This window comes from Anabrus simplex, chromosome 2, assembly GCF_040414725.1.
Source record: "Anabrus simplex isolate iqAnaSimp1 chromosome 2, ASM4041472v1, whole genome shotgun sequence".
Classification (NCBI taxonomy): domain Eukaryota; kingdom Metazoa; phylum Arthropoda; class Insecta; order Orthoptera; family Tettigoniidae; genus Anabrus; species Anabrus simplex.
This window is the reverse complement of record NC_090266.1, coordinates 768,923,298-768,935,909: the sequence shown is the minus strand read 5'-3', so window position 1 is coordinate 768,935,909 and position 12,612 is coordinate 768,923,298. Positions and strand designations below refer to the sequence as shown.

At 39.8% G+C, this 12,612-nt stretch overlaps 1 protein-coding gene across 1 annotated transcript in view; it reads left to right on the top strand.

Moving 5' to 3' along the window:
• Window positions 1–10,638, top strand: part of mav (maverick) — a 46,374-nt gene extending 35,736 nt beyond the window's left edge. Inside the window, exon 3 of the mRNA XM_067139437.2 lies at window positions 7,569–10,638. Within this exon, the coding sequence (XP_066995538.2) occupies window positions 7,569–8,428 (860 nt within the window). The 3' untranslated portion in view covers window positions 8,429–10,638. The remainder of the gene's footprint in view (window positions 1–7,568) is intronic.
• The last annotated feature ends 1,974 nt before the right edge of the window (window positions 10,639–12,612 follow it).

Here is a 12,612-nt window from a genome sequence, read left to right as displayed (position 1 = left end):
CATTTAGATTGTTGACGGTACAGTTGTTATAGAAGATTGCTAGGTCGGTTTTTCTGGGAGTTGCCGACTGAGAGTAGTATGAAGCTGAACGAGCGATAAGCGGTGACCCTAGGCTGATACACTCTGTCGCCCGACCTCTCCTGATTGCTGGGTTGCCAGCCCTCTGCATGGCCCACATGGGCTGTACCACTTTACTTGAAGTAATATAGATTTTAGAAAAGAAATCAGTGGCATATACTGAGGGCTACCAAGGCTATCGGTGAAGCCCAAAGCTCCAAAAAGAGCAATGGAAATCTAAAGCACATTATAATGTAAGTATCTGGCACACAGTTCCATTTACAAAACTTGAAAACAATGAGAAAAAAACGTCCCACGTATTTCTGAGAGCAAGACAACGGGGACTGACATTGCAGCCAAGGCTTTCGACCCTCGCCCCTCGACTCACCTTGCGCGGCTTGCTGCTATTAATCGGATAGGTGCGAGCACCGGGGTGAAGGGATATCTGTGCTAGGCTTCGCTCCGTCAGATCGCCACTGCTGTCAACCATGCTTTACTCATGGTAAATACTTCCTCACCTTATACTTCTAAATTAATTATACAGATAACAGGGTGCTGATATTTAACTCCCGTTTATTTCTACATCCTTGTAGGAAGACAGTGCAGGGCTGCAGTAATAGGGGTAATGCAGCTTTCTTGTTGTAGGTAGATAGGTAGATCTGCGAAAATGAAATGCAATCTTTCAGGTTTAGTATTCTCTTTTGTTGGATGGAATCGAACCCGTGATCATGGGTTGGACACCACCACTAATGTCCAGAGGAAGCTAACAAACCATTGAACGATGGGTACGACCGCTGTAAAATGCAACATTTAATTTAATAATAATAATAATAATAATAATAATAATAATAATAATAATAATAATAATAATAATAATAATAATAATAATAATAATAATAATAATAATAATAATAATAATAATATATGCTTCATGGCATCTGTATAGGTTTGGTGGTGACCTATTGAGGATGAAATGAATGGCGAAGACGTCATAAATACCCAGTCCCCAAGCCAGTGGAAAATTTTTGTTGCTATTTGCTTTACGTCGCACCGACACAGTTAGGTCTTATGGCCACCGTGGGATAGGAAAGGCCTAGGAAAGGGAAGGAAGCGGCCGTGGCCTTAATTAAGTTACGGCCCCAGCATTTGCCTGGTGTAAAAATGGAAAACCACGGAAAACCATGTTCAGAGCTGCCGACAGTGGGGTTCAAACCCACTATCTCCCGGATGCAAGCTCACAGCTGTGCGCCCCTAACTGCACGGCCAACTCGCCCGCTGCCAGAGGAATTAATAGTACAAGGGGGTTAATTCTGAGAATTGAACCGGGGCCATCGGACCACATGCAAGCATTCTGTCCATTTAGCCCACTGATCTCTATCAGTGATTTAGCCACAGAGCAGGACTTTCTAAACCTTAGGCTACCATCTCCACTGATCAGGTGTTGAGTACTGACAGTAGCAGAGGCCAGAGCAGTAGCTTGTGAAGCAGCCTTGACAACACAGCAGGCTTCTCCGTTGGTTATTGGCTGCAGCTCAAAACGCTTAAGGCTTAACGTTCACCAATCTAACTTATCGAAAAGGGGTAAGCTAAGTCTAGTGGTAGCCCACGTCTTGATCCCAGCATACGCTACTGAAAGAAATATACTCACTGGTTCACTGTTACACGTCGGTTAATCCCCATATTTGTTGCATGAACTGCAGCCATCGGCAAGCACCCCGAAAGTGATTGCTCTCCTCCATGATAGGGTGGTGGAGTATACAAGTCACTTTGGGGAGGTAGATGGGATATTCTAATTCTACTCGACACGCAGGCAGAATTATCAAAGGTGGAGCTATTTCATGCGTCAGGAGCGATGCGCTAGGATGGCGGGCCAACAGGAAACATGTATAGCTACTGTCAAGTGTTGGATGCTAGGCCTGTCCAGACCAAAATTAAATTTCCTCGTGATCAAAATAGAGCATATGAGGTCATCCAAATTTAAAAACTTGCCACTGGTAAGTTCATCGGGCACTGAGTACAAATATTTATACACTTCTCTATGCACTGGAAAATTAATGTGTCGCGATACTAAGAAAATGGTACTTCCGCCGTACTGATAATATATTCTGCTCACACCAGGCAAATGCTGGGGCTGTACCTTAATTAAGGCCACGGCCGCTTCCTTCCCACTTCCAGCCCTTCCCTGCCCCATCGTCGCCATAAGACCTATCTGTGTCGGCGCGACGTAAAGCAACTAACAACATATATATATTCTGCCGCGCTGGTGGCAATGTTATTGAGAAAAGTACGTTCTGATTGTTGGAATTTATATTTCTCTTACCGAGCGAGTTGGCCGTGCTATTAGGGGTGCGAAGCTGTGAGCTTGCATCCGGGAGATAGTGGGTTCAATCCCCCCCACTGTCGGCAGCCCTGAAGATGGTTTTCCGTGGTTTCTCATTTCACACCAGGCAAAAGCTGGGGCTGTACCTTAATTAAGACCACGGCCACTTCCTTTATACGCCTAGGCCTTTCCTATCCCATAAAACCTATCTGTGGCAGTGCGACGTAAAGCAAATTGTAATATATATATATATTTCTCTTATACAAGTGGACTGAAATAGATTAATATACTTCATTAACGAAGGAATTGAAGGAGAGATGATGTTTTAAAGTTCATTAATGGACCATGTAACTGTCTTCGATGACCTTTATCAATAAGAAACAAAAAAGATGGCTGTTATCTACAGCCGAAAGATAAGCGCTGTTACTCTGGTGTGGTGTTGTGCAGCCATGAGTGAACTTCCAGCGTGGACTGACTGGAGCTTTCGCGCCATTCATCTATTCCTTCATGGGTACATAAAATGAGAGAAACTACTTAGCATGCTGTTGCTTCCCGTTTGCTTTACTTTCTATGGAAAAATAATTGCATATTCTTCCATGATCATTCGTTTTAGCTACAGTTTCAATGTACAGAATTTTGTATTTTATCTTACACTAGCAAGATACCCGTGCTTCGCTACGGTATTATACTGAAATTTATAATTGAATGCTTATTGTTTTAGATATATAATCCACCGAAATTCGCGATCTGCCTCGTTTTCTGCGAGAATCCACCAAAATTCCCGATCTGACTCGTTTTCTATTAGATTACGGCACGTTTCCTCCCATTTTTCAATCTTCCTTTCCAGCAATCGATTTCGTACTTCCCGGGCTAGGCTCAGGTATTCCTGACGGTCAGTTGAGTCCGTAAATCTTTGCCATCTTTTCCTATAATAATTGTAATATGTATAAAATCCTTCAGGAGATCCGGCGCGGTGTCATATTGGGTGCTTTGGCGGCACTGAACCCGCGGCCGGACTGCATTCTTAGTCATTACTCGTCCAGGAGCCGTTGCCAGCGCGGTCCGCACATTTGACGACGGTCCGGAACGTTATTATTATTATTATTATTATTATTATTATTACTATTATGTGTTGCTGGAGTGGCTGATGACAGGGAAAACCGGAGTATCCGGAGAAAAACCGGTCCCGCCTCCGGTTTTTCCAGCACGAATGTCACATGGAGTGACCGGGATTTGAACCACGGAACCCTGCTGTGAGAGGCCGGCGCGCTGCCGCCTGAGCAACGGAGGATACTTATAAGTACATTAAGAACAGTAAAGTCAATTGGTCTCACCTCCTTCTACACCCCACCGCCGTTAAGTTTATTTACCGCCACCCCCGCACCTCCCCCCCCCCAAAAAAAAATTAAAAGAAGGCTTGTTTCTTTATGTTTAAAGGAGATTCCAAACACCAATGTTCACGTCTATTGCCTTCAGTTTTGAGATGTAAGTATCCCCATAAAAATTATTTACATTTTTCACTTCATTTCACACTACTCTTCCCCCCCCCCCTAAGTGAATTTTCCCGCAAAAAATACTTGTTTCTTTAATAGTAAAAGATCTTCTAAATACCAATTATCATGACTCTAACTTCTTCAGTTTTGATTTATGTGTCCCCATGAAAGGAATTCAACTCCTTTACACTCCCACCCTCCAAGATGGTTTCCCCACCAAAACGCGTTTTTCTTTGTTTTTAACGGAGATCTAAATACGAATTTTCACGTCTGTAACAACTTCAGTTTTTATTAGATGTATGCATTCTCATACAATCAAGTCAATTAAATTTTCAATTCTTGCACACCCCCCCCCCACCTTCATTGGATTTTCCGAGAATACGTCTTTCTTTACTTTTAAAGCAGATTGCAAATATCAAATTTCACGTCTGTAACATCTTCATTTTTGAGACATCAGTAGCCTAATTCAAAGAAGTCAACACCATTTTCAGTCACTTTTACCCACCCCCCACCAGCCAAGTGGTATTTCTGAAAACTAAAAATACACGATTCGTTATGTTTAATAGAGATAAAAAACCATTTTTCACTTCTGTAATATGTTAAGTTTTTTTAGATATACTGTAAAAATTCTCATTTTAAAATTTCACCCCTTTTGAGTTCCCCTTAAGTGGAGTTTCCAAAAACAAATCACCTATGTTTCTTTACATTTACAGGAGATTCCAAACACCCACTTTTTACGTCTGTAACATTTTACGTTTCCAAGATATTCTGTAGATATAGTCTTTCAAAAAATTCACCCCAATTTGTCACTCCTGTTTAACCGCCATTAATTGGTTTTTCCAAAAACTAAAAAATACGTGTTTCTTTATTTTTAAAGGAGGTCCCATATACAAATTTTTAGTTCTGTAATATCTTCAGGTTCTGAAATATAAGTATCCTCATTAAAGGCATTCAACCCATTTTTCACCCTTTTACACCCCTCCTATTGGGATTTACAGGAAACAAAAAATACGTGTTCCTTTATTTTTAGAGGAGATTCTAACTACCAATTTTTACATCTGTAAATTTTAAAGTTTTAAGATGTAGACACACTCATTTTAAAAAAATTCACCCCCCTTTTCACCCCCCAATATTTGGATTTTCCAAAAACGAAAGAATACGTGTTTCTTTACTTTTAAAGTAGATCCCAAATACCAATTTTCAGGTCTGTAATATCTTCAGGTTCTGATATATAAGTAGCCTCATTAAAGGCATTCAACCCATTATTCACCCTTTTACACCCTTCCTATTGGGATTTTCCGAAAACAAAAGAATACGTGTTTCTTTATTTTTAAAGGAGATTCTAAATACCAAGTTTTATATCCATACACTTTAAAAGTTTTGAGATATAGATACACTCATTTTAAAAAATCACCCCCTTTTCACCCCCCCCCATTAATTGTATTTTCAAAAAACAAAAAAATACATGTTTCTTTATTTTTAAAAGAGATCCCAAACACCAATTTTCAGGTCTGTAATATCTTCAGGTTCTGAGATATAAGTAGCCTCATTAAAGGCATTCAACCAATTTTTCACCCCTTTTCACGATTCCTATTGTGATTTTCTGAAAACAAAAAAATGCGTGTTTCTTTATTTTTAATGAAGATTCTAAATACCAATTTTTACATCTGCAAACTTTAAAAGTTTGGAGATATAGATTCACTCATTTTAAAAATTCACCCCCTTTTCACCCTCCCATTAATTGGATTTTCTAAAAACAAAAAAATACGTGTTTCTTTATTTTTAAGAGAGATCAAAAGTACCAATTTTCAGGTCTGTAATATCTTCAGTTTCTGAGATATAAGCACCGGTATCCTGATTAGGCATTCAACCCCTTTTTCACCCTTTTTCACCCCTCCTATTGGGATTGTCTGAAAACAAAAAAATACGTGTTTCCTTATTTTTAAAGAAGATTCTAAATACCAATTTTCACATCTGTAAACTTTTAAAGTTTTGAGATATAAACGCACTAATTTTAAAATTTCGCCCCCCTTTTCACCCCCTTAGCGACGGACTATCCAAAAATCCTCTCTTAGCGAGCACCTACATCTTAATATGATTATATCCCCAAAATTTCATTTCTTTATGTCCAGTAGTTTTGGCTCGGCGATGATGAATCAGTCAGTCAGTCAGTCAGGACAAGCTACTTTATATATATAGATTAGACGGAAGACCTCTCATATGGCCTACAGTACTTAACCCGCACTCTCGTTTGAAGGAATAGTGAAGAGCGTGCTGTATTATGCGCTAAGTTGGTCATTTGGTAGCATGACTCATCTTGAGAGCGTGCACCTGTGTTAAAATGTCACAATCCGTTAATGTTCTGTAAGGTGTGATCAACCTTCCTTTTGCTTCGGACAGTTCGAATATCCTATTAAATGTACCTGGATGCTTGAATACTACTACTACTACTACTACTACTACTACTACTACTACTACTACTACATTTTCTTCCAACGCCACCTCTCTGTATGTATACAGAATGTTCGGAAACAACGTGAACAGGGTATATGAGCCTTAGTGGTTTGGTCATGCTTCTTCTTCTTCTTCTTCTGTTCGATTGTGACCACTATGAGCCACGAAGTAACAACTGTGATATCCTGGATCATCTTTTCACTCTAATGGCTTTGGTCTTGTGCCAATACAGCTTCACTCGTTGGCATATCTCCTTCTTTCTTTCTTTCTTCTGAAAATACCACTTTTGAATATTTATTTTCTGCTTCTCCTCGGAAGTCTCTGGAGTCATAAACCAATTGTCGTAAGTGGTTCCTGTTTTGAATGTCTTATAATAATAATAATAATAATAATAATAATAATAATAATAATAATAATAATAATAATAATAATAATAATAATAATAATAATAATAATAATAATAATAATAATAATGTATGGAATCCACATTTTGACTTTTGAAGTCACACGTATGACTTGCTTGTCAAATTCTACGTCACATTCTCACCACCAGGTTCACCACTCTAGTCAATTTTCTACCAACAGAACTGAACATTCTATGTAGGCGACCAGTACACCTACGAATAACATTTCTTGTTTCGGAAGAATGTCTAATGAAAGTACCAATTTAACATGCCACAATGGACGACAACTCGATCTAGGCATAGGTTTTCTGACGAATCACTCGGCCGCCGGCGTGTGATTCCAATGTACATTAAAACGTGAAATAGCCTTTCCTTCTTCCTGTTTTTTCAAGTGGGACTCGGTTTTCTCCCCTTGATGAAAGTCTCTTCAACTATGGGATACCGAGCTCGATAGCTGCAGTCGCTTAAATGAGGCCTGTATCCAGTATTCGGGAGATAGTGAGTTGGAACTCCACTGTCTGCAGCCTTGAATATGGTTTTCCGTGGTTTCCCATTTTCGCGCCAGGCAAATGCTGGGGTTGCACCTTAATTAAGACCACGGCCGCTTCCTTCCCACTCCTAGCCCTTTCCTGTCCCATCGCAGCCATAAGACCTACCTGTGTCGGTGCGATGTAAAGCAACTTGTAAATATATTTAATATGCACCCTTACACCGCTCTTTTCTAGAGCGAGGAATGTTCCTAACAAATCCATGATATTTGTAACTTGATCATCGTGAAATGCATTTGCTATGTCCTTTTCTCCATCTGATATCTCACTTAAATTATTCATTTCTTTGCAGATCATATGAGCACAAGAGCTCATCGAAGTCACAGCACAAAGGCCGTCAGACATAGGCACGATGCAAGCATCTTTTTATACTTCCCAGTGGAGATTCCTGAGGCCAGGCAGGGTCAGCTGGTGGAAGTAGACCATGCAACCCTCAGACTGTTCGTGTCGGGCCTCCATCCTGATGAGGCAGCGAGAGGAGGGAACACCGTGGAAGTCCGAGTATTCCAGATTGTAGAGTCAGATAGACTGCTGGTGGATCAACGCCGAATTCATCTGGCACCAATTGACTCCAAGTGGACTGAGTTCGACCTAACGCGTACGACTGAGTCTTGGGTGAGTGGTGATTCGAGCAACATGGGAATCGAGGTAGAGTGTTTGGAATGTGCAAGACGAGGCATCACTTTGGTCACACCGGAGACTCGAGGCAGCAACAGCTCCGTCAGTCCAGTGCTGAACATCCTAGTCAACGTTCAAATCGGTGGCGGGCGAGACAAACGGTCTACAGCCATGGACAGCAAACTCGATTCATTCCGTCAGAACAGACACATTGAGTGTCATAAGCCCCGCCAGCGTTGTTGTAGACATACCATGGAAGTGATTTTCAACGATATTGGTTTCAGTTTCATCAAGCAGCCCAAGAGTTTCGATGCTGGGTATTGTAGGGGTCGATGTCCGCCCAGGTTCAATCCGGCTCATCACCACGCATTGCTCCAGTCTCTTGTCTCGAAAGATAAAGGTGCTCCTCGCCCATGTTGTGCCCCCAGTAAACTGGAGACACTTGAGATTCTACACGCAGATGATGAAAGCCCGGAGAAACTTAAGTTAACGGAGTGGGAGAAAGTCAGGGTTATTGAGTGTGCATGTTCCTAAACCGAGTCTCTTGGCTCTTCGAGCTCTACCAAAGGAAACGCATGGACCTTAAGAAACGTTTGTGGACTACTAATTTATTACGAAAAACGGAATCTCTACCGTTTGTAATTATACGGGTATTCTTAATTTATAGAACCTCGACTCGAGTCCAAGAGTGACGAGGTGCCATTTGGTCGTTCCTCATACTCCAGTCTGCTGAAGTGTTAGGTGAAGACGAAGAATAAGAAGAAGAAGAAGAAGAAGAAGAAGAAGAAGAAGAAGTAAAGAATGCATTTCCTCGCTCAGCATTCGTTCATAAATAAATATTATAACTGTGATAATGTGTAGATTCTCGTAAATCGAGGGCAGCTTAACATGACACAGCTAGTTGTTCTCATTGTTTCTGCTTACAAATACTCATCAACTAGGCAGTAACATATTGCGTATTTTATTACACTTTTAGATTATCAGTGGTCTAACTCAATCCAGTTTCCGTAATACTGGCAGTATTGTACTAGGTCTGTACTCGTCTTCGATAATCAGGTCGTCTTAGATATTAGATAAATGTTGTATAAACAATATAGAGTTTACTTATTTAAAAACTGAGGTATTTAATGCATTTCTGAAAAGGAAAGTAGCAAGTTTGGTACATGTAACCGAACAACCGTTTTCTCTCACCATGTGAAGCGATACTCACGTAGAAAAGGATTGGAACTTTAATAGTCATTCTTGCTGTTTTGAATATGCACCATTGCGGTGGAATACGTCCACTGTTATACTCGTGTTCTTAAATTTTGTCCATGAAGGACGAAAATCCGCCTAATTTGTTATTATCATATTTTTTAGTGTACTTGTCAGCCTCCTATTTTATCAGGGGGATCATTCGCTCGTCACATTCTATGTTAGTATAATTTGGTGGTCGATCATTTCATTATAGATCATCAATGTAACCTCATGATCCACCATTATAAAACAATTCTCAGTTCCTAGTGTATGTATGGATGTATGTTCATGCTGAATGAATGTTCGGACAATATTTTGTGTGTTTTGCTCATTGGTGTATAACGTATATCATTGTAAGTGGATGTTAACATTATATGACGATATCTTTAGATCTTTCGCTTGTATTCACCTCCACGTCAAGAAACATAAATGAATTACCGTAGTCAAATATTAAATTCGAAGATAGCCTGTGTGTGTCAACATGGTTAGCTTGTGGTGCATCAATCCTTTTCAACGTTCCATTAAAGCATTTCCATGGGGATAAGATCTCCACTGGACACTATCTTTTCACTAATTGAGTGTATAAATAGCACCATTGTATTATCAAGTTATAAATAAGATTTTTTGTAATTATGTGAATTATATATTTCCATTGGCTATTATTTTGATACAACATAGCTGGAAGTCCAGACGGAGGTTTTCATTCGATATCATTGTCTCTAAAGCTCTTATGAGCCGACTGTTTATAAATACATACATAGTTCATGTAGTTATTACTGTGTTGAACACTTCTCATGGGAGACATTTACTTCAGCAATTTTCCAACATTATCTCTTATATTAAATGTAACTTGAGGTGCAGCGACCTCATTGGAATAACTAGTTGATAATGACTTGCATTTCTCTCATCTTGGGAGTTTTCAACATCCCAATACGATACTTCTACACCAAATTCTGGAAGACTGAATTCAAAATTCTCCCCTGTTAGGTAGAAAATGTGCAGTGATAGTAAATATATGTTGTTTTTGTATCTTTTGTCACAGATCTCAGATGCAGACTTCATTAATGTTTATCAAAGTTCTGTGCCAATGGAACTTAGTAAGTTCCTTTAGGAATTCTGTGTCCTCATCTGCTAAGACCATGAGTGTTTTTACTTCTTCTCAAGTTAAAAGATATCTTGTCCCATTCGTTTCTCCAGTATTTGAATAAATACGGCTAGTGTTAAAAATAGTCGCCCAATACAGCATTAGAAGTTAAATAAACGCCTCGAATGTGGACCTATCCTCTGAGTAAAGGAAGACAACACAAAAACACTCATGGTTGCGAAGACTGTCCCCTACTGAGTAGGTAGACCATGTATTCGTGAGTACTTCTCCCTGTGTCCTCATCCCGTCCCTTCTTCCAACCCCTATCTCATTCATTACGATAATTATTATCTGTATAATATTTAACTTTGAAATATGAAGTGATATAGTACATCGACGTTATACTTATTTTAATAAATTATTAAGACCAAATTATATACATGCATTATTCTTTTGTAAAATGATTCCCTACACCCCTCTCCAACAATTTTTTGACAATTTACTTTACGTCCCACCGACACAGATAGGTCTTATGGCGACGATGGGATAGGAAAGGACTAGGAGTGGGAAGGAAGCGGCCGTAGCCTCAATTAATGTACAGCCCAGCATTTGCCTGGTGTGGAAACGGTAAACCACAGAAAACCATCTTCAGAGCTGCCGACAGTGGGATTCGAACCTATTATCTCCCGAATAAAAACTCATAGCTGCGCGACCCTAGCGGCCAATTTTCTCGGTTTCCTCCAAATTGACTCTATTACAAACCTCTCTCCTCTTCAGAAAGTTGAATGATATACTGGCATTGCTGACAAGCTATTTAAATAAATTATGGAAATAGTCCTTTTGAAAAGATTAATCAATATTTGCAATGTTCGCGCGAGATTCTGTAAGCAGTTATTTAAAAACCTTAAGGCTACCTTCTTGGTCCTTTAACAGTTAGGAGCAAACTTGCTGTGGGAAGACAATATAATAAACGTCACCCCTACCCGGGTTGACATATTTTAGTTGGGCATTTCCTATATTGGCAGACGGATGACGTACAGGCTAGGCACCAGAGGTTCAACCAAAGGAGTCAACTTTCTGAGTCAAGACTGTATGGTGTACGTTCGATGAGCTCCATTTCCGGATATGCACTGCTGATCAGGAAGTACAACAAGAATTATGAAATGTCATGATACGAACATTTTTTAATTCAATGTATAAAATGTTCACACCAGGCGAATGCTGGGGCTGTGCTTTAGTTAAGGCAACAATCGATTCCTTCCCACTAGTAGTCTTTTGCTATCCTACCGCCGTATAACTTATCTGTAAGTTAAATTTCTGAATCAAAACTTTATGGTGTACGTTTGATGAGCACCATTCCCGGACATACCTGCTGGTAGGTAAGTACAACAAGAATTATGGCATGTCATTATACAAACATCTATATTTTTGAATATTCACACCAGGTAAATGCCGGGGCTATAATTTAATTAAGGCCTGTTTTAAATGGAACGAGGTAGAAATGGCCTCCCGTCAGAATGTTGAATTTAACAACAATTGAAAAAGAAATATTTTATATGTCGAAATTTTTAACTATTCTCACTGTCTCACATCAAAGTAAATATAGTCGAGAATTTAAAGCTTTAGGTGCAGTCTTAAGATGGCGGGAAAATTCTGAAACAAATCCGAGGAATGAACGAAAACCTTTTCCTGAGCGTTACAATGTTTCGCATAGCCTATACTGTACAAACAACCTTCCTTTACTGTATTTCTCCGACCTTATTTGACCAACTGCAGCGGTTCGTGTACTTATTATTGCGAGTTACGCACTCCAGAATTTTTAAGGTCGTAATTGAAGGGGTCGGAGCAAAAGAGTGCCAAGCAACATTTTTGGCAAAACTGAGTTGTCGAGGTGCCATCTGTTGACGATTATGATAAGCTATCAGTAAATACTGGAAACTTGCATAGAAACACATTCAGGTGACACTGCTTGTGACTTTAATCTTGTTGCCCCCAACAGTTTTTGGAAACACTCGGAGCAAAACAGTGTCAAGCAACCAGGAGACCCAGATTATCATGGATTGTAGGAGGAAGCTTGTGTTATCGAATGATTCTGAAGAATATCCCAGTGATCCTGATGTAGACACTGACTATCTTCCTCACATAGCATGTGAAATTTCCTCTGAGAGTGGAAGCGAGGGAAGTGTTGCTTGGCATTATTTTGACCATAAGTAAAGTTTCCGCCGTTGTTGATGTGGTTATGTAACTTATTAAGTCATTAGCTTATGTTTTTTTTTTTGCTAGGGGCTTTACGTCGCACAGACAGAGATAGGTCTTAAGGCGACGATGGAATAGGAAAGGCCTAGGAGTTGGAAGGAAGTGGCCGTGGCCTTAATTAAGGTACAGCCCCAGCATTTGC